At 38.4% G+C, this 22649-nt stretch overlaps 2 protein-coding genes across 2 annotated transcripts; both read left to right on the top strand.

The window, feature by feature from the left end:
* The first annotated feature begins 1534 nt into the window (after positions 1-1534).
* On the top strand, positions 1535-5620 carry LOC133659646 (UBX domain-containing protein 11-like). Its single transcript, XM_062062230.1, has 11 exons — positions 1535-1597; positions 1671-1722; positions 1789-1865; positions 1931-2012; positions 2079-2296; positions 3889-3966; positions 4042-4144; positions 4229-4335; positions 4411-4484; positions 5254-5403; positions 5476-5620. Exons 1-11 carry the CDS (start codon positions 1535-1537, stop codon positions 5618-5620), a joined length of 1149 nt encoding a protein of 382 aa, XP_061918214.1.
* Positions 5621-5984: 364 nt separating this feature from the next.
* On the top strand, positions 5985-20941 carry LOC133660642 (2-hydroxyacyl-CoA lyase 1-like). Its single transcript, XM_062064213.1, has 18 exons — positions 5985-6030; positions 6084-6166; positions 7622-7726; positions 7800-7840; positions 7939-8019; positions 10070-10142; positions 10216-10293; positions 10445-10539; positions 10608-10720; positions 10798-10933; positions 13551-13656; positions 13843-13926; positions 14014-14115; positions 16244-16398; positions 18175-18333; positions 19697-19804; positions 19885-20071; positions 20768-20941. Exons 1-18 carry the CDS (start codon positions 6009-6011, stop codon positions 20798-20800), a joined length of 1761 nt encoding a protein of 586 aa, XP_061920197.1. The 5' UTR covers positions 5985-6008; the 3' UTR covers positions 20801-20941.
* The last annotated feature ends 1708 nt before the right edge of the window (positions 20942-22649 follow it).

Here is a 22649-nt window from a genome sequence, read left to right as displayed (position 1 = left end):
CATTCATGCATATAATCATGTTTCATTAAACATAAATTAACGTTGTTACCCTAAGGTAAACTGGGTTACACATGGCACACTGACAAAGCTTAACCTATATTTATTATAACAATCTACAAGGTTAATATAGCAGGCTTCTTTTTCTTCCCCTCCATTTTTCTGCTTTCTTTTGTATCTCTAGTTATCATTACATATATGTATTGTTGCATTTGAACAACTGTATTGTTGATAATATAGGTAAATTATTGGTGTTATTCTTTATCAATAGCGCTATTTCTATTGGTATATGTATTGCTCCATTTGTAGTGTAATAATGGTCATTGTCATTTCTGTATTATTATTTATTTCACTAACTGCTTCTTTGCTATCACTTTTACCATCATGTTTGTACATATCGTATTTGCTGATGTTGCTCTATTGTTGTTGTTGTTGTTGTTGTTGTTATTGTTGTGTTTGCTGTTGTTGTTTTTGTCTCTCTGTCTTATCCCCCTCTTGTCCCCACAATTCCCCCCTCTGTCTTCCTTTTTTTCTCTTTCTATCCCCTCCTGCTCCGGCCCGGCTGCACCAAATGATAATATAAATACATTTATTTAAATCAAATACAAATAAGACAACAAGAGAAGTATCCCACACTTCTCTTTTGTAAAGCAAATTTGTACGGCCGATATGGGCATCTACATCAACTATATGATTTGCCTGAAAAGATGGACAGGACAAAAAAAAAAAATAGTATGTCTGAAACAAATAAAATATATTATACCATTTTCTGACATCATTATAGTGGTTAGACTTCCCATTTTTGTTGGATATTTAAAGCATATTTGTCCGGAACATTTTAGTTGAGCCTTAAATAGTACCACTTTTGACTTAGTTAAAGTTAAAGTTAAAGTACTAATGATTGTCACACACACTAGGTGTGGCGAAATTAATAGGACAGGGGTTCTTCAGGGCCAAACTTTTCCAGTACAGAGGGGCCCGCGGCCCACCAAAATATTAACACTGAATTGGTAATCTTACTCTTGATTTTAATCATATTTAATCATTAAATCTAACTTACTTACGGTTTACAACCTTGTCAAATGATATGAAACCATTAATTTAACACACAAATCTTAGGTTTAGGTCAAGCTAAATAAGTCCTAACCAAATATACTGTAAAAGTAAGGACTCATAAATAACTGACGGAAAATAAATGTACTTACAATTATGTTGTGCTAAAATAAATTAACAACATTAATAACCAATATGTTTCTGAACTAAACTGTCAATAAAATGTAGGTGCAATCGAAAATTCTGCTTCACCCCCGTAGTTATAACTTTTGCGCTAAAGAAACTCTCTATGACTTTAGCTCCAGACTTCTTCTGTTTGTTTGATATTGTCATTACTACCACAAGTGGTGAAAAAATGTATTACAACTTCCCTTTGATTTACACTTCACACAGCGACTTGATTATGAGTGTGTATTAATGTGTACTACTCTACGGTTATACCAAAGGTGCTTCCTCAAGCGATGGTATGCTGATGTCTGCCATGATGCAGCGAATTACCTGGCTGGAGAGGAAGGTTAGAAGCCAGAAAGAAGAGATGGTGCAAAAGGTGAACTCTCACTTTCACCTGAAGAACCACAGAAACGTCTTACTCGTGTTACTATTTATTTATTCTTTGGAAGGAACACACAATTTCATTGTTGAAGGAGCAACTGAAGGCTCACGAAAAGTCAGGTACTCAGCACTCAGGACTTTATGGAAGCATGAAGAAAACAGATTTGTTTATGATATTTGATTTAGAAAGTGGCGATGTTGAAAGCTGCTGCAGCCTTAAGAGAAAGTCCCAACAGCTGCAGCACCAAGTGGATGAAATGGTGGTGAGTTGTTTCCATCAAATAGTTCCCAATGTGTCATTTAGTCATTTCTATTTTGCCGCCTACAGAGCTTCCTCAATGACTATGGTTTGATTTGGGTGGGGGACAAGAAGCAAGGTGATGCAGCAGTGCAAACAAGCTCACTTACAGGTACAGTTCTCTACCTGGTAACTAGCATTTGCCTTAAACATGCAGGGTGAATGATTCTCCTTACAGGGGACTCAGGGGCCAGGAATTTCCACTTGGATTTTGACTTGGTGCTAAAGAGGATCAAGGAGCTGAATATCCTGGCAGGAGAGGGTGAATCATTCATACAATCCACACGCAGGGGGGCACAGTTGGCTCGGAAGGATCCTGTGCAACTGAGGCTCTACAAAAATGGCATTGTAATGTTTGAAGGACCTTTCCGATCCTACCAGGAGGACAGCACCCAGGTACTCAAGACTGGTCTTGGCGGAGCGACATAACAACTTTGGAATCTTTTTTTTAGAGCTGTCAAATTTAATGAGTCACAAAAAATATTGCAGTCATCATGTATATATGCAGATCAATCACCCACTGAATTTTTATTTTAACTTTACCTTATCTGATCAGGACACAGACTTTAGATAAAACTGTTACCAAGTTCTGAGCAAATTAATTACATATATTTAGTAAAACATAAAAAACATACAACTCTGTCGGTGTCAAAATATTGTGGTTAGTTATGGTATGCGAGCAAGTAATTTACTGTGATTAATCATGATTAATCAAAATTCAAGCGTGATTAATTGATTTAAAAAATATATAACTCGACAGCACTAATTTTAGAATTAAGATTTTAGACCCTGTAAAAAAGTGCACAGTAGCATCATAAGTAGCATCATTTGTCCCATAAATATGTGCACACGCCTGAATGCAGCTGCGATAGGCTACACCCAAACCCCCCGCCCCACCCCCACCTCTTTGCACTTTCAGACAAAAAATATCGACCAGTAGTCCTCTGCTTCTCTGGTCAAAGTACCACAGACAAGTGGTGTTGTTAGGATCGGCCCACTGACTTTGACGGCTGAGTTTGAAAGACAAAATAAATCCATGAAGTGCTGATACACAAGTTCATGAAATAATCAAGTTATCAAATAATTGATTAAATCGTGAAATAATTATTCCAATCAAGCAATAACTGAACATTAAGTCATGAAATAATTAATTAAATCACAAAACAAATTAAATCATGAAATAATTAAATAAATTATTCACCTGTGAATTAAATAAATCATAAAATCATGAAATAATTAATCAAATCAAAAACTAATAAATGATTAAATAATCAAATTTAATTTTACATTATGATGAATGTAACAATTCAATAATTGGAACCATTCTGCATCCATTGCAACTGGTCACCCAGGGAAGAGGTCCCCACATCTGCAGCCCTTTTCCAAGGTTTCTTCTTTTTCCAATCTTGGGCTTTTGGAGTTTTTTCTTGCTCCAATGTTAGTTCAAATCTGAGGTTGTCGTTGTGGCTTGTGAAGCCCTCTGAGGTGTTTGTGATTAAGGGCTATATATGATTGATGGAAATAAATTAATGACACATTTAAATGGCACTTTCATGTATCTAATTCTAATTATGAGTATTTAATGAGACATTAAGTATTTATTTAAGAATGTATTTATTGAATTTTGTCCCATTTGATCCTGCATACGTTAGTAGCTAAACTTTGCCAAATCCTTATTATTATCTGACAACAAACAAAGCCAATGCGTGTTTGTGTGTTGCGAAGTATGTAGTTTACGTCATTATGTGCTCAAAGCCCGAAGAGAATGCTTACAACACTTTGGAAAGTTAGCGCCCTCTAGGCATTCATGCATGTAAAGTTTGCGAATAGCCACTTTAATCTTGCATTATAAATTTAACAATCTCCAAGTCTTCCCATCAAATCACCTGACATGAAGTGGACTAAGAGAATTATTTTCAAGGATGTTTAACATATGAAAATGAAAATGTTGCAAAAGCACTTTTTCGTTTTTTTGGTTGTCTTTCCAGCAATGCATGCAGGATTTTATGGAGGGATATTTTCCATCTGAGCTTCAAAGCAGATATCCAGATGGTGTGCCTTTTGAGGTAGTGCACCCATCCCTCGGCCGCACTTTATGCTAACACATCATTGTTCACCTTCTTTACCTTTTCTTTCATAAGGTCCATGACAGACGAGACGAGGAGTTTGTCCCCAGACGCCCATGGAAGACATTTCCTGGTAAAGGACAGACTGTATGCGAGACAAAAGAGGCGTCGTCTTGGGGTTTGTTCTACAATGTGCACTCTTTAAAAAAATTAATAGTTTCGAAATTATTTATGAGCAAGCGTATGTCTTATTGTCTCACAGGTATGAAGGCATTAAGCACAAACCAGTTCCTGAAAAGGCTGCCCACATTTGTGGTAAAGGCGGGTCGAGTGATTGACGTCAGGGACTCGGTGTGCAGAATCTTACAAGTAATATTTGCTTTTCAGTCTGGTCATTACTGTCAGTAATTGTGCTGATCATACAGAATGTAATATTTCTTCTAGGGTTCATCTAACATCTGCAACAGCAACTCAGTGATCCTCGTGGACACACCAGCAGTGCAAGCAAACAAGGACAGGTATTCATCAGGTTATAAAATAATATATACTGTACATATAGTCAAACGTACGGCCTGAGAGCCGGATCAGGCCCGCAAACAGGTTTTATACGACCCGCGAGATGAGTTTGCTAAGTATAAGAATTTACCTAAAAGTTTTGAATGAAAGAAACAGCTGTTCTAAATGTGTCCATTGGATGTCGCAATAGCAATTTGTTGTATCTTTGTAGATACAAAACAAACCACATGATGTTAGTACATCAGTCAAGGAAAATTATCAAGCTACATAAATAACATACTGTAATTTGATTTTGATTAAAAAAAATTTATCTTGATGGATTGAAAATTAACACCAATGAGTTGACTGATGAACATTATCACATAATTTATTCAGAAAATATAAATAACAACAAATAAAGATAGAATACTATTAACCGCAACATGTAAGTGTAAAAAAACAACAACAACGATAACATTATGATTTGTCCAATTTCAGAATGTGCTTGTTCTATTTTTAAACAAAGAAAACAATCTGAAGTTATATTTTTAAGTTATCATGCCGTGATTTTACCAGTCCGGCCCACATTGGAGTAGATTTTTCTCCATGTGGCCCCCAATCTAAAATGACTTTGACACCCCTGCTCTAAATGGTCATACTGTATGCGCAGATGTGAGTGTATGGTTGTGACTCATGAGTAAAGTCAAGGGTGTACCCCGTTTCTCACTCTAAGTAGGCTGGGATAAGCTCAAGCTCATTTGTGATGATCATAAATCTTGTCACTTTCCTGAGGCTGACGACACCCACCTCTGACAGACCTTCTTCTGGCCATAAAATCATCACGCTCAAGGTGAAGTCAGAAGATGGCAATTGCACGTACCTCCTAAAAATGGGCCTTAACGAGACCGTGGGTCACTTACGGCAACACCTGGACTCACAGAGGTGAGATGTACATCCTCACACACTACTTGTTATTTTACCAGCTCGTGATTGTCTCTATTTGTTGCGTTACAGGGGTCATGACCTGGCTGGCTATGACATCATCAGCGCGTACCCTCAGCATCACTACGATGATGATTGCCAAACACTTAGGTCTTGTGGGCTCACAACCAATGTCACTCTTCTTCTGCGAGGAAGGAAAAGGGCAATTGATAGATAAATGCCTTATCTAATGATTAATAAGTGTGTTTGGTAGCCACAAAATATTTGTGTTTGTCAATGAAATAAAAAGACAGCCATTCAGGTATGGTTAAAGTAAAAGGCAGTTATTATTCTCTGACGATAACATTTTCCTTTTAATTTTAATTCAACGGGAAAACGCATAAAAAATGTATCAAATAAGTCCAAATAACCAAATAAAAGTAATATATCTTATTTTATAAAGAAATTATACAGTGATCATACCAGAAGACAGATCAGAAAGATACATTTGATATAGTCCTGTCAAAACGTTTACAAGTGCGTGCTGCTCTTGAATGCGCTTTTACGGAGTCTCTGGACGTATACAGCGTCTCCTCTCATTGGCTCACACCCCGGAAGTGATCGACATGGGAGCGGACAGAGTTCAGAGTACGGTTCTTTTAAGTTGTTATGATTCTGAATAGTTACTAACTATAATACAGTTATCTTGAAAAGCAGCCGTTACGGGACAACTATGGAGGAAGTGACAGGAGCTGAACTCATTGCTGAGTCGCTTAAAAATCAGGTATGTATCTTAAAAATATATACTTTTTTAAACCTCAACGACTGTCATTGCCCTCCCCGCAATTATTAAATGAAACTGGAAGTTGAGTAAACAACTCAATACATGTTTATTTTAAATATTGTTTTTTGCATATGTGTTAAAGTTCATCAACTGTGTCAGACTGAGGTAGCGCTATTTTGGCAACTACGGGGTCCCGTGAGGTCCATTTTTTATGTGATTGTAATAAGTTAAAGTTAAGTTAAAGTACCAATGATTGTCACACACACTACGTGTGGTGAAATTTGTCCTCTGCATTTGACCCATCCCCTTGTTCACCCCCTGGGAGGTGAGGGGAGCAGTGGGCAGCAGCGGTGCCGCGCCTGGGAATCATTTTTGGTGATTTAACCTCCAATTCCAACCCTTGATGCTGAGTGCCAAGCAGGGAGGTAATGGGTCCCATTTTTTTATAGTCTTTGGTATGACTCGGCCGGGGTTTGAACTCACAGTGCAATGTACTCTGCCATGTATTATGAAAACTAAATTGATGAAGTGCTTTTAGAAAACGTCTATAACCAAAATGTAAATTTTAGTCATTCACTTAATACCCTTAAGATATTGATGGTATACTCTAGAACAGTGGTTCTTAACGTTGTTGGAGGTACCGAACCACACCAGTTTCATATGCGCATTCACCGAACCCTTCTTTAGTGAAAAATAACATGTTGTTTTTTTTTTCAAATTCAGGACAAACTTATATGTTTTTGGTAACACTTTAGTATGGGGAACATATTCTAAGTAACAAAGACTTAATTTAGAGTTTTTTGGACACTAGGGGAACATATTCTAATTAACAAAGACTTAATTTAGAGTTTTTTTAGACACTAGGGGAACATATTCTAAGTAACAAAGGCTTAATTTAGAGGTTTTTTGGACACTAGGGGAACATATTCTAAGTAACAAAGACTTACTTTAGAGTTATTTGTTTAGGGTTAGGTTTAGGGCCAGGGTTAGAGGGTTAGGATTATAATAAGGCAATGCCAAATAAGGCATTAATAAGTACTTAATAATGACTAGTTAAGAGCCAATATGTTACTAATTTGGATGTTAGTAAGCAACTAATTAATGGTGAATATGTTCCCCATACTAAAGTGTTACCATGTTTTATTACTGGTGCACAAAATGAACCGTGCATGAACATCACCTTGTTCAAAGAACAAAACCAACACAGTGCATAAACTCACAACAAATTACACACCTGCAAATCAGTCTGACTTCTGCTGTTGCCGTTTCCGTAATATGCCGATAGGGAGAAGTTTTCATTTACATGATGAGTCGGGTGTGTCTTGACCTCCGCCGAACCCCTAAGCCCGACTCACCGAACCCCTAGGGTTCGATCGACCCCAGGTTAAGAACCACTGCTCTAGAAGTACATTTAAAGTACACAGCATATATTATTATGTATAAATGTCCCTACAGAAAGTGGAGTACATGTTTGGAATTGTTGGCGTTCCTGTCATTGAAGTAGCCATGGCGGCTCAGGCTGCAGGAATCAAATATGTGGGTATGCGAAATGAACAAGCGGTAAGTAGTGTCTGTAGATATTCTGCTCTCTTTCAATGCATTCTTGTGTTTGATCCAATTCTCCTCACATCAGGCATGCTATGCTGCATCCGCCATTGGATACCTCACTGGGCGGTAAGTCGCTGTTAGTCAGTGATCTGAATAATAATAATAATAATACTGAAAGTAGTAGCTTCTGGCTTGAGTCGATGTCCTGTTTTACCTCCATTCAGACCTGGTGCCTGTCTCGTGGTATCTGGACCAGGACTCATTCATGCGCTGGGTGGAATGGCCAACTCTAACATGAACTGCTGGTATAAAATGGCATTTTAATTGTCCATACATTTTTTATGAATTTATGAACTATATGGATGGATGGATAGGACTTTATTGTCATTGTACTTACAAAGTACAACAAGATTACTTTTTAAGGGGTGTCTTAGTTTGAGACCAGGAAATACCTCGAGCAAAGCACATATACATATTATGATATACAACTCGAGACTTGCAACGAGGGGGCAGGGGGCAGGCATCCGGCCCGAAACTGCCGCCATCAGGGGCACTGCTCCGTTTTCGGTCATACCACCCGAGGTGAAGCGACAAAGGCGTGGCATGTGGGGTACGTGTGTGTGGCGTGTATTTTTCGTGGATGTATTTTGTGTGTGTGTAAGCTTGCAGAGTAGCTTTGTTCCGTGACCTTGGTGCTCTTGCATCGTTATCGCGATAACACAGCCAGTCAGTCCAACAGAAGTCATCAAACAACATACAGTATGTGTGTCCATTTAAAACAGCGAAGGAGTTTGTAGCGTTTTTGCTGCACTGTCCTTTTGGGAGAATCTCGAAGCAACAACCTTTCCAGGTCGCTCCAGCTAGTGAAAACAATCCAGATTAGAATGTTCGTGTTTGAGTGAGCGAAAACAAATATAAATGCTCCACTGTAATTGTGTACTTCTGGTCCTCAAATTCATCATACTTTGCCATGCAGAGCAGACGGCATCTCAAAGATGTTGTCCAGTTTGTGATTTAGACCAAAAGTCAGAGTGCCCAAAGCTCTGCCCATCCGTCAATCATTTGTGGCATCTTTGGGGTACCTTAAATCAGTGTTTTTCCACCACTGTGCCGCGGCACACTAGTGTGCCGTGAGATACAGTCTGGTGTGCCGTGGGAGATGATCTCATTTCACCTATTTGGGTTAAAAATATTTTTTGCAAAGCAGTAATTATAATCTGCAAATGATGTGTTGTTGTTGAGTGTCGGTGCTGTCTAGAGCTCGGCAGAGTAACCGTGTAGTACTCTTCCATATCAGTAGGTGGCAGCCGGTAGCTAATTGCTTTGTAGATGTCGGAAACAGCGTGAGGCAGCGTGCAGGTAAAAAGGTGTTTAATGCTTAAACAAAAAATAAACAAAAGGTGAGTGCCCCTAAGAAAAGGCATTGAAGCCTAGGGAAGGCTGTGCAGAACGAAACTAAAACTGAACTGGCTACAAAGTAAACAAAAACAGAATGCTGGACGACAGCAAAGACTTACTGTGGAGCAAAGACGGCGTCCACAAAGTACATCCGAACCTGACATGACAATCAACAATGTCCCCACAGAGAAAGATAAAAACATACTGAAATATTCTCGACTGCTAAAACAAAGTAGATGCAGGAAATATCGCTCAAAGGAAGACATGAAACTGCTACAGGAAAATACCAAAAAAAGAGAAAAAGCCACCACAATAGGAGTGCAAGAGAAGAACTAAAACACTACACACAGGAAAACAGCAATAAACTCCAAATAAGTCAGGGTGTGATGTGACAGGTGGTGACAGTACACCTACTTTGAGACAAGAGCTATAGTGATGCATGCTTGGTTATGGTTTGAATTCATATCCAACACTTGCGACAACGACTTTTTACTGTCAGCTGAGTTTCGTTTTTTAATGATTTCTGCTGGTGGTGTGCCTCCGCATTTTTTCAACGCAAAAAATGTGCCTTGGCTCAAAAAAGGTTGAAAAACACTGCCTTAAATGACTGCCAGCATACTCCAACTTGTCCATACACCAGGGCAACGCTTACTCTATCATGATTCCGAATAGGTGTCAATCTTTAAAGTGCTCGACAGAAAGACTCCACTGTGTGTCCAGCAACAACTGTTCCGTCAGGACAGTCAGCTTGTCATCAACAAGATCTTGTCTATTTTAGTTGAAATTCCATCTAATCAATTTGATTGTTTAGGTTTTGGAGAGCAGTGCAAAAAGAGGCTTCAAAAAGTTAAGACAAGACAAAACAAAGACGTAAGCAGTAGAGATAAGGGAGAGAGGGAAGGGAAAGTGTCTGCCTTCAAAGCGTGCCAGAGAAAATATGTTGCTTCTTTTGCGCAGGCCTGTTATTGTTATTGGGGGATCCTCAGATAGAAACCAAGAGACAGCAGGGGCGTTTCAGGAGTTTCCTCAGGTAATACAGAGGTTGATATACATTAAGTTTTAAGGATGTTTGGCTTTGCATAAATTCCTTTTCAATTTTGTAGGTGGAAGCGTGTCGTTTGTATAGCAAATTCTCTGCCAGGCCAAGCTCTCTGGAAGCAATCCCTGCAGTAATCGAAAAAGTAAAGTATTACTTATTTGATCGTTTATTAGCTTGGTATTAAACATAGATGAGCATACATTTTAGTAGTTTAGTAGTTAGAACTAATGCCATACTGTATAGTATGCCATTCTAATACTAATAGTGGCACTATCATCTTTTGTTGTTTATAGGCTATTCGCACAAGCATCTATGGGCGTCCAGGCGCTTCTTATGTGGACATTGCAGGGGACATGGTGAATGCCAAAGTGGACAGAAGCAGAGTCAGGTTTGTAAGATTGTTTTCTCTTTGGTGATGGTGGCAAAAGCATGCAGTAAATGTTGTTTCTCCTGCAGATTGGTAAACTGTTGTCCGCCTCCTCCCATCTGTCTGGCTGACCACAATGCAGTGACAGAGGCTATCGCTGTACTGAAATCCGCCAAAAGACCTTTAGTCATAATTGGCAAAGGTATGAACATATGAAAGTTTGCCACATGTTTTTAATAAGAGATGCTGCCTTTCTTAGTTGTATGTCGTGGCCAACAGGTGCAGCATATGGCCGAGCAGAAGCCGTCCTGAGGGACTTTGTGGAATTGAGCCAACTGCCATTCCTTCCCACACCCATGGGCAAAGGAGTGCTGCCCGATGACCACCCCAATTGTGTGGCGGCTGCCCGATCAAGGTTCCACAAAGTTTCTATTCAAACACATCCATCTAGAATCTCTTAGAGAACAGTTTTTGTCCCATTTCACCATCAGGCACTTTGTTGGGTATACATATTCACAATTATCTGGAAATGTACATAATATATTTACTCAAATTCCTGTTATGTATCATAAAAAAAACTTTTCAACACAAAAAGTTCTATTAAGTTGGACTGTCACACTGGACTGATTGTAAGCAGTGGACTTCATAAAGGAATTGTAATTAGGGATGTCCGATAATGGCTTTTTTGCCGATATCCGATATTCCGATATTGTCCAACTCTTAATTATCGATACCGATATCAACTGATACCGATATATACAGTCGTGGAATTAACACATTATTATGCCTAATTTGGACAACCAGGTATGGTGAAGATAAGGTCCTTTTTAAAAAAATTAATAAAATAAAATAAGATAAATCATTTAAAAACATTTTCTTGAATAAAAAAGAAAGTAAAACAATATGAAAACAGTTACATAGAAACTAGTAATTAATGAAAATGAGTAAAATTAACGGTTAAAGGTTAGTACTACTAGTGGACCAGCAGCACGCACAATCATTTGTGCTTATGGACTGTATTGATATATATTGATATATAATGTAATAATGTAATCTCTAATTGTAATCATGGGAGGCTTGGGCCGATTACAAATTTGATGAATGATACTGTATATTGTCCCTTAGATTATTGCAGATAAACAATATTGTTGTCAGCATTATTCTGAAAAAAAAAATTAAGCACTAATGTAATCATAATATAGCATAATAATTATGCAAGTAACCCTTTCATATGCAATAAACTTTTGTTTCTCATTAGTATTTTTTTACCATGGAAGGTCAATAACTTTTAACTGTCCTAAATAAGTACACAAACATAGACATAAAATGGAATCTCAAGCCCTGGTAGCATAAATTGCACTTCAATAAATACCAAACATCTTGAATTGCATGTTTTCCCCAGTTTCAAAATCTGGGTCGAGTGGTTTGTTTTTTGTTTGTCGTCATCACTTTTCCAAAAAAATTGGCTCCTTCATTTGTGTTGATGGTCCTCTTGCTTATTTGTCTTGAAGCCCAAATATTCCCACACTGGGACATTTGTACTTGCAATTATATTTTTGTCTCCTATTTATTGTTACTTTGCTGTGCTTCTCACTAGCAACTAGTGAGGCTCTGTACATGCATGTGTGTAAGCTAGCGGTCTTGGCTCTGCCCACCGAGACAAATATTGTGCATTACTGGATGACAAGAGGATTCACTCCATTCGTATAATCCTGCTAATGAATAAATGTGCTCAGAAAACAAAGAGTGAAGATTGGAAATGTCAGACAAAGAAAACAAACACATGGACAATCGGACATATCAATTTATCGATGCCATTATTGAGTTTGGTTTTAATTTACTGTTCGATCAATTGATTAACAATTTCAGATGAAACTCTTCAGATGAAAAATGAAGCAAGTCAGTGTTTCCCAGATATTTATTCATCCCAGATATTTCATGGCGCCCCACAACAAATACATTTTAACGGCCACAATTAGATTTGAAGCTACCCATAATATCCTTGTTCATACCCACATTATTGTGGGATTGTCTGTGAACGCAGCCTGTCCTTACAACTTTTTACAGTAGATGCTATCGTAACTCTGCTTTGTAACACACCCCATAAGCACCTGGTCTACCAGAGAATAAGAAAATGTAGCAGGAACAGGAATCAGTGTGTTGCCAGTATTCATACTCCTCGAAAGTATATTTTTCAAAAAAGCAACTTGCAACAAATTTTGCGACTTATTTGGTCTTATTGGACACTTTTGGAGACTAGCGTGAAAGTGCGTATCGCTCTTCTCCACAAGCAGCAGATTCTGCTGTCTCCCTAACCCAGTGCCACAGATATGTTGTAGTCCAGTGGGAAACACTGTAGGTCTTTAGCCTTTGATAAAAATGTGCTTTCAGTTTGTAAATCAAACCAGGGTCTACAGACAATAGGCGTTTTAATCCAATAATAGCAAGGTGAACCTAATATTGTGCATAGAAATAGAGCTGCAACGATTAATCGATTAATCCGATTAGAAAAAAGCTTTTATTTATATGCTGTTGCTTCGATTAATCGTTTAATGAATGGAACAAATACAAATTAAGCAAATCTGGACTGTGTGTATTGCCCGGAACTTTAAACATGTGGACATGGTCTCCACCCGGCCACTGTAATAGCAGCAATTTATTAATGCACACATGTTAAAAGTGCAATTTCAATGTTGATAAGATGCATTTATTACAATAAAAGAACATAGGTTATGGAAAATGTTTGTTTATATCAACTATTTTCCCTAAAATACACATTGAGGCTTTAAAGTGTTTTATCTGATTACTTGATTGATCGAACAAACTAATAGATAGATTATTCGATTACTAAAATATTCGGTAGATGCCGCCCAATATAGAATTGTATCTCTATTTTACTCAATGCGAATATTGTCTTTGCATTTTTACACATAAAGTGGCGGGTTTGTTTGATGCAATGATGTTTTTGGTGATACTCTTTTAGTTACAGTTTTTCACCATGTTCCTATGTTTAACCTTTTGCTAAAATGAAGAGCTCTGCTCCAGGCGGATGTTGTGCTACTTCTTGGAGCCCGACTCAACTGGATCCTTCATTTCGGTCTGCCACCTAGATTTGACCCTAATGTCCAGCTCATCCAGGTAAGTGAACAATCAAAATGATTTATGTCTGCAGTTTTCCCCCTTCTTTATGACACTGCAGTTTGGTGCTGGTCTACCACTATTAAGTACATTTTTGTTTACTGTTACCTGCACAATGGTCCAAATTTGAAATGTATTTAGCGCTCATTGGCTGCATTTAATATTATTAATACGTACTATCCTTAGGTTGACCTCTGTCCTGAGGAGATGGGGAACAATGTAAAGCCTGCTGTCGCTCTCCTGGGGGACGTAAATGCTGTTGTCAATCAGGTACGTAAGGCACAAACAGATTCATATAATTGCACCTTAAAATACCATCTCTTGTGTTATATTCAATTATTCTCCTTTCTCCTTCAGCTGCAAGAGGGTATTGTTAAAGATGGCTGGAAGTATCCCTCTGACACAATATGGTGGAGCGTACTAAAGCAGAAAATTGCAGCCAATGCAAAAATCACTAACGTGAGTATATGGTTTAAGTTTATTTTGAACAGGCATACTGCTACAGCATGATACATCAGAATTTCCAGTTTTAGAAACAAACAGTTTTTCCCCCTCACAAACAAAAAAAAGTACATTTTCAGTGGCAGAACTTATCTATACAGGCAATGACAAATTACATTTATGTAACAGACACCACCTATAAGCCACTGAAAAGTCTTAACATTCAAAATGTGAGGTTTCAATTCAATTATTTGAATTCAAAGCTAATTGGCTCCACTGCACAGGATGTTAAAATGGAATTACAGGAAGTGGAATTACATTTATTGCAATTAAAAGAAAATCATTTTATCCAAGTTAACATGAATAATGTGTCACATTCAACAAAGGTTTTGGCTTAGATACTAAAAAAACCTTACAAACACTAAAACATAACCCACATTCCCTCTATTTTAAATACTTGGATACAATAAGGCATTCTGAGGAATAAAGTATTTTTCCACCATTTTTCATCATTTGAAAGTTATAATATATCAAATTTAATAATCTGTTTTACAGAAGATCATTTTATTATTAATTGTCAGTGAAATGTAATTAAATCAATATAATGTGTACATGAGGTTCATAGTAATATTTCTATGAAATTTGTAAAACAGTTCATACTATGAAATAGGGTTGTTTCAATTGCTTTGATTTTACTGACGTCACGTTAGGCTCACGTCCTGCTTATTGAGAATGTGTTTCAATGGATACTGGGTGCCATTTAGCCTTTATCGAAGAAAAAATGCCCTATGCTTGTGTTGTTTTCGGCTGTACAAATTGTTCAAATCGCGAAAAGGATAAACATTCTTCAGAGTTCCTCGAGAGGTAATCAAAAAGGGCGGAAGAGTGAAAGATTTTAGGAAACGACAACGAGAAAATGAGCTCACACTCCAGTGCAAGGGAGCAGAGTTGAAGAATGCATACGTTTGCTGTGATCTAAGGAGGTTAATTTGTGTCTTCATTACGGAAGCTTTTTTTGACACTGAATGTATGTAACTGAATTGTTTGCGTTTGAATTTTGTAAACTGAATTTTTTACATCAAATTATGAATTCAATGTTTTGAAAAAATTCAGGATATAAAAATGTTGTGTAAAATATTTCAGTGTAAACAAATTCAGTGCTGAACAATTCAGTTACAATTCAGTGTTGAAAAATTTGCTGCTTCAAAAAGCAAGACTCACTTCCGGTAAAATAAGGCTGAAGCAATCGATCCTGTCTCAGAACCTGCCAATGAGGTGTACATTTTGAAGTCACGTGACACGGGTCTTGCAAAACAGCATAAAAAAGCAGTTAACTGGGCTACCTGGAAATAATACAACATAATAAACACTTCAATGTAGCCCGCTATGCTATTTTATTTTATTTTATTTTTTATCTTTTTGTCATTAAAAAAATACAATCATGTGTGCTTACGGACTGTATCCCTGCAGACTGTATTGATCTATATTGATATATAATGTAGGAACCAGAAATATTAAATGGGGGAGGGAGGTTTTTTGGGTTGGTGCACTAATTGTAAGTGTATCTTGTGTTTTTTATGTTGATTTAATACAAATTAAAAAAAATAATACTTTTTAAAAAATGTAAATTATTTTTTCAATCCACGGACCGGTACCGGGCCGCGGCCCGGTGGTTGGGGACCACTGTTGTACAGTATTCGTTACTAACGATGCTGTAAAAATTTTTTATAAATGTAATTTTTGTGTGTTGGTTTCGACTTGGTATTGATACTTCTGACAACCCCACTTACTGTAAAGAATGATTCTGAAATACACAAAAATTATCAACTGTAACTTCATGGAATTTCAATTCTACTTCCTTTAATTGGAATTTGAATTGCAATTGTATTTCCTGTTCCTGTTCCAAATAATGGAATTAAATTGGAATTTGGAGACATTCACAATTAATAGTGTAATTTTGCACACATTTGGTCTTATCCTAAAGATCTTTTTTTATCATACTTAATTAAATATTTATTGTGTGCTGGGTGCTATTCGAGGAAATACAAAATTACCATATGTTAACATATGGCATTCTATCATTTTCAGATTTAGGGTATCGCTTCACCAATAGGCTCTTTGTCCTTCCTCTCATTCATGTCTCCAGGCGTTTGCTCTGCGGTCAACGTTGCCTATGAACTACTACACAGTGTTTCACCACGTCTCCCAGCTGCTGCCACACGATTGCATCATCGTCAGCGAGGGCGCCAACACTATGGACATTGGACGCACTATGTTGAATAACTACTTACCACGGCACAGGTAAACATACAAAACCCAAAACCAGTGAAGTTGGCACGGTGTTTAATTCGTAAATAAAAACAGAATACAATGATTTGCAAATCCTTTTCAAATTACATTGAATTGAATACATTACAAAGACAAGATATTTAATGTTCGAACTGAGAAACTTAATTTTTTTTGCAAATAATCATTAACTTAGAATTTAGTGGCAGCAACACATTGCAAACAAGTTGGCACAGGGGCATTTTTACCACTGTGTTACATTGCCTTTCCTTTTAACAACACTCAGTAAACGTTTGGGAACTGACGAGACCAATTTTTGAAGCTTTTCAGGTGGAATTCTTTCCCATTCTTGCTTGATGTACAGCTTAAGTTGTTCCAACAGTCCGGGGTCTCTTTTGTGGTATTTTAGGCTTCATATTGCGCCACACATTTTCAATGGGAGACAGGTCTGGACTACAGGCAGGCCAGTCTAGTACCCACACTCTTTTACTATGAAGCCACGCTGTTGTAACACGTGGCTTGACATTGTCTTGCTGAAATAAGCTGATAACGTTGCTTGAATGGCAACATATGTTGCTCCAAAACCTGTATGTACCTTTCAGCATTAATGGTGCCTTCACAGATGTGTAAGTTACCCATGCCTTGGGCACTAATACACCCCCATACCATTACAGATGCTGGCTTTTCAACTTTTCGCCTATAACAATGGTTATTTTTCTCTTTGGTCCGGAGGACACAACGTCCACAGTTTCCAAAAACAATTTGAAATGTGGACTCGTCAGACCACAGAACACTTTTCCACTTTGCATCAGTCTATCTTAGATGAGCTCGGGTCCAGCGAAGCCGGCGGCGTTTCTGGGTGTTGTTGATAAATGGCTTTTGCTTTGCATAGTAGAGTTTTAACTTGCACTTACAGATGTAGCGACGAACTATAGTTACTGACAGTGGTTTTCTGAAGTGTTCCTGAGCCCATGTGGTGATATCCTTTACACACTGATGTCGCTTTTTGATGCAGTTTCGCCTGAGGGAGCGAAGGTCCGTAATATCATTGCTTAAATGCAGTGATTTCTTCAGATTCTCTGAACCTTTTGATGATATTACGGACCGTATATTGTGAAATCCCTAAATTCCTTGCAATAGCTGGTTGAGAAATGTTGTTCTTAAACTGTTTAACAATTTGCTCACACATTTTTTCACAAAGTGGTGACCCTTGCCCCATCCTTGTTTGTGAATGACTGAGCATTTCATGGAAGCTGCTTTTATACCCAATCATGGCACCCACCTGTTCCCAATTAGCCTGTTCACCTGTGGGATATTACAAATAAGTGCTTGATGAGCATTCCCCAACTCTGCCACTTGTGCCAGCTTTTTTGAAACATGTTGCAGGCATCAAATTACAAATGAGCTTGTATTTGCAAAAAATAACTTTTTCCAGTTCGAACGTTACGTATCTTGTCTTTGCAGTCTATTCAATTGAATATAGGTTGAAAAGGATTAGCAAATCATTGTATTCTGCTTTTATTTACGATTTACACAATGTGCCAACTTCACTGGTTTTGGGTTTTGTAGTTAATTTATAGATTGGGCGGCAGAATGACTTATACATGTTATGTAGAAGCATCTTTCCATTTTCTACACCTAACACTCATAAGGATTCTTTCTGGAGATAGCAAGCGCATGCATATAACCCTCAGAAAACAGTTTTTTACATCACATCATCTTTTTAAAGTCTTTGTGCATCAAGTGTGAGTCCAAATGGAAATGTTGTGCTTATTCCTGATAACATTCCAGGTTAGACGCTGGCACATTTGGAACTATGGGAGTGGGCCTTGGCTTCGCTATAGCTGCAGCGGCTTTGGAAAAAAGCAAAACAAAAGGCAGGAGGATCGTCTGTGTGGAAGGAGACAGTGCCTTTGGCTTCTCTGGCATGGAGGTTGAAACCATGTGCAGGTAGTCAAAGCAAACTTTGATTATTTTTTGATGCTACAGTGGTACCTCAACTTAAGAGTGTTTTGTGATAAGAGCTGTCTGTCGGCTTTAAGTTGGAAGCAAAAATTTAATTACAAGCATTAATTGGAAAAAGATCCGCCCAAAACATATGGTCTTGCCTGCTAGCATTAGCCTAAAGTTAGTGATGGACATAACTTTTTTTCTCCAAGCACGGGAAGGATGGAAGTGAGTGTGAAGTATAGTGCTAAAAAGAAGAAGCAGTTGATATACATTAAATAAAGAAGGAAATCATCAAAAACAGGACTGCACTTCGTTTGTACTGGCAAGTTCCTAGTCTAGAAACTTGTCCGTACTTGTCAGAATTTTCAACGGGAGCGCCCCTCGAAGTCGTATTTGCTACTTGGGAAGGCGGAGCAAGTAGGCTGCTCTGAAAGTAAACAATAATACATATAATATAATAGAAGCTTCTATAATATCCCTTATCAGCACTTCTGATTAGTTTTTTTCACACTAAATGACCCATATAAGATGACTGGATGAGTGTTTACGTACTGTACATACTGTATATGGTAACGTTACTGTAGTATAAACAACATGTGTTTTCTACGTTCTACATCTCTAGCAAAAGCGTCTCTGTTTCTTTTTTTCGTCTGTGAAGGTTGCCGAAGGAGTGCTTATTTACCCATTTGTTGTTTATATTCAGATAAGGCAAGTGCAAGAATAGCTTTAGTGGATGTGCCCATCTTGATTTCCGGCCTTGTAACTGGAAAGATCATAACTCGGCTGTGACATCATTCGCAGCTCCGACTTCCAACCTCCGAAGTAAACTGAACGCACCATTAGTGTGTCACCAACTTGGTAAAGAAAGTAGAGCGTATCACTGCGAGTCTGCACCGTACTGAAGCAGAATGAGTCTAATGCCAGTCAAGGACGTTAAAATGATATTCAAACGGCGGACATTTATCCCATTAAAATATGGAAAACCTACTGATGGTTTCTTTGACAGAGAAACAGCTGAAAGGCTGTACAATATTATTACATTACTTTATAAAACTACAGTAGTTGTTTGTAGCACATTATATTGTATTGGTTTTAATACAACATTTCTTATCTAAAAGTTTGTTTTTCTTTTTAAAAAACGTGTTATATCTTAAGATGGTGCGGTTTTGGGGGGGTAGTGGGGCAATCACATTAGATTGATTTCAATTAATTTCATTGGGAGAAGTTGATTTTAAATACAAGTGCTTTGAGTTAAGAGCTCTGTCATACAACCAATTAATCTTGTAAATTGAGGTTCTACTGGATTGATTTCTATATATGCCTCACTCTTTTACAGCGTCTATGTTTATATTTTGTTCAATAGGTATAGCCTACCTGTGGTGGTGATCGTGGTGAATAATAACGGTATATACAGCGGAGTAGACCCTGAGACATGGAAAGAAATGGCAGCCATGGGAGATCTGACCAGCATGTAAGACACTTCTTAAATCAAATGCTTTCTTGCAATTCTGCTCCGTTAAACTTGCTCATTGTTGTCGTGCATATGATCAGAGCGCCTCCTGTGACCCTCCTGCCTGAGGCGCGCTACGACCAGGTCATGTCTGCTTTTGGCGGCCGCGGTTTCCTGGTAAGGACGGTGGAGGAGCTGCAAAGTGCCTTGCAGCTCAGCTTGAGTGACTGGGAGAGACCCAGTCTGATCAACGTGCTCATCGACCCTTCCTCAGACAGAAAGCAGCAGGTATGTAACCACTGCACATTGTAACCTAATCCCATGAGAATTGGGGTAACTATGGTTACATTAACTTTAACAACTATCAAGTTGCAGTTCTACTTAACTCCTGTAGGGGACAGTAGCACACTTTCCATGGTTTAAACCCACACAAAGTTTTCTGATATACATTAAAAATATGTCTTAGTATTTTCCTACCAACATGGAAAGAAGCAAACTGACAGCACCAAACTTGTATTTGCTGACAACCAATTACAATGCCTAATAAAGTTACAGGAAGTAATAAAAACAAGGGTTGCAGCTGTGCTGCTAGTTGGAATCAAAATCATCAGCGTTCCAGTTAGTGATTAATAAAGAGCAACAAGCGGCTCAATGTTTATTTGACTCTGCATGTGTCCCTGAGCGGTAATCCCTCCTCTCCACAGGTGCACAGTAGAGCTGCTCCTTTCCACTCAACAATCTCTCCATTTCACATCAACCTGACCTTTCTATTTATAGCTCCCTTATAATTAGAAAGTGGGGCCTTCTGTGTTTATGTTGAATGTATCCATGCAACACTCCTTGCAGGCTTGCATGTATACATGCAGGTGTTGGAAGGTTCCATTTAGGCACTAAGCTCTATTGTAGCCTTCTCCTTTTCTTTGTCTGTCTGCCCAACAATCAGAATCCTAATTTTTCTATCCGAATGTTTTTCTCTATTTGCAGGAGTTTCCTTGGCTGACCCGTTCCAACTTGTAGACTCAAACCTTTCCACTAAAACCCCTGAAAACTGAAGAATGTAATATGTTCCAATAATGACTACAATATATTTTGAATGTAAAACATTTTTTTTAATAAATAACGCCACAATAAAACAAATTTATATCCAAGAAACTTAATTTTTTTTGCAAATAATCATTAACTTAGAATTTAATGGCAGCAACACATTGCAAAAAAGTTGGCACAGGGGCATTTTTACCACTGTGTTACATGGCCTTTCCTTTTAACAACACTTAGTAAACGTTTGGGAACTGAGGAGACCAATTTTTGAAGCTTTTCAGGTGGAATTCTTTCCCATTCTTGCTTGATGTACAGCTTAAGTTGTTCAACAGTCCGGGGCCTCTGTTGTGGTATTTTAGGTTTCATATTGCGCCACACATTTTCAATGGGAGACAGGTCTGGACTACAGGCAGTCTAGTACCTGCACTCTTTTACTATGAAGCCACGCTATTGTAACACGTGGTTTGGCATTGTCTTGCTGAAATAAGCAGGGGCGTCCATGGTAACGTTGCTTGGATGGAAACATATGTTGCTCCAAACCCTGTATGTACCTTTCAGCATTAATGGTGCCTTCACAGATGTATAAGTTACCCATGCCCTGTTCACTAATACACCCCAATACCATCACAGATGTTGGCTTTTGAACTTTGCGCTTATAACAATCCGGATGGTTCTTTTCCTCTTTGGTCCGGAAGACACGACGTCCACAGTTTCCAAAAACAATTTGAAATGTGGACTCGTCAGACCACAGAACACTTTTACACTTTGCATCAGTCCATCTTAAATGAGCTCAAGCCCAGCGAAGCCGGCAGCATTTCTGGGTGTTGTTGATAAATGGTTTTGCATAGTAGAGTTTTAACTGGCACGACAAACTGTAGTTACTGCCAGTGGTTTTCTGAAGTGTTCCTGAGCCCATGTGTGGATATCCTTTACACACTGATGTCGGTTTTTGATGCAGTACCGCCTGAGGGATCGAATGTCAGTAATATCATCGCTTACGTGCAGTGATTTCTCCAGATTCTCTGAACCTTTTGATGATATTACAGACCGTAGATGGTGAAATCTCTAAATTCCTTGCAATAACTCGTTGTGAAATGTTGTTCTTGAACTGTTCGACAATTTGCTCACGCATTTGTTCACAAAGTGATGACCCTCGCCCCATCCTTGTTTGTAAGTGACTGAGCATTTCATGGGAGCTGCTTTTATACCCAATCACGGCACCCACCTGTTCCCAATTAGCCTGTTCACCTGTGGGATGTTCCAAATAAGTGTTTGATGAGCATTCCTCAACTTTCTCAGTCTTTTTTGCCACTTGTGCCAGCTTTTTTGAAACATGTTGCAGGCATCAGATTCCAAATGACCTAATATTTGCAAATAACAAAGGTTTCCAGTTCGAACGTTAAGTATCTTGTCTTTGCAGTCTATTCAATTGACTATAGGTTGAAAAGGATTTGCAAATCATTGTATTTTGTTTTTACTTACGATTTACACAACGTGCCAACTTCACTGGTTTTGGGGTTTGTACAAGCAGTCACGAAAGCAACATTTTTGCTGCCGAGCGGACATCCAGGCATGCAGGACACCTCCACAACCCCTTTGAGTGTGCATTAACGCCGCCATAAAAGGCGAGGTGTGGAAGCGTGCAGAGTACTTCCACATGCATGCAGCCCAGCCTTTGACTAGCGGGATTCATAACTTGGCATAATGCTGGGGAGGACACTGGAGACACTTTTCCTTCCTGGTGAAAGTTCAGCCCAGCGGCAAATTGTGGATCGTGACTCGTTGTTTAATGGGCCTTTGGAAGATTGCAGACTAAAAAATACTGCAA

This window comes from Entelurus aequoreus, linkage group LG11 (genome assembly GCF_033978785.1).
Source record: "Entelurus aequoreus isolate RoL-2023_Sb linkage group LG11, RoL_Eaeq_v1.1, whole genome shotgun sequence".
Classification (NCBI taxonomy): Eukaryota; Metazoa; Chordata; class Actinopteri; order Syngnathiformes; family Syngnathidae; genus Entelurus; species Entelurus aequoreus.
The sequence above is the reverse complement of the archived record's forward strand: the minus strand, read 5'-3'. Positions and strand labels throughout refer to the sequence as shown.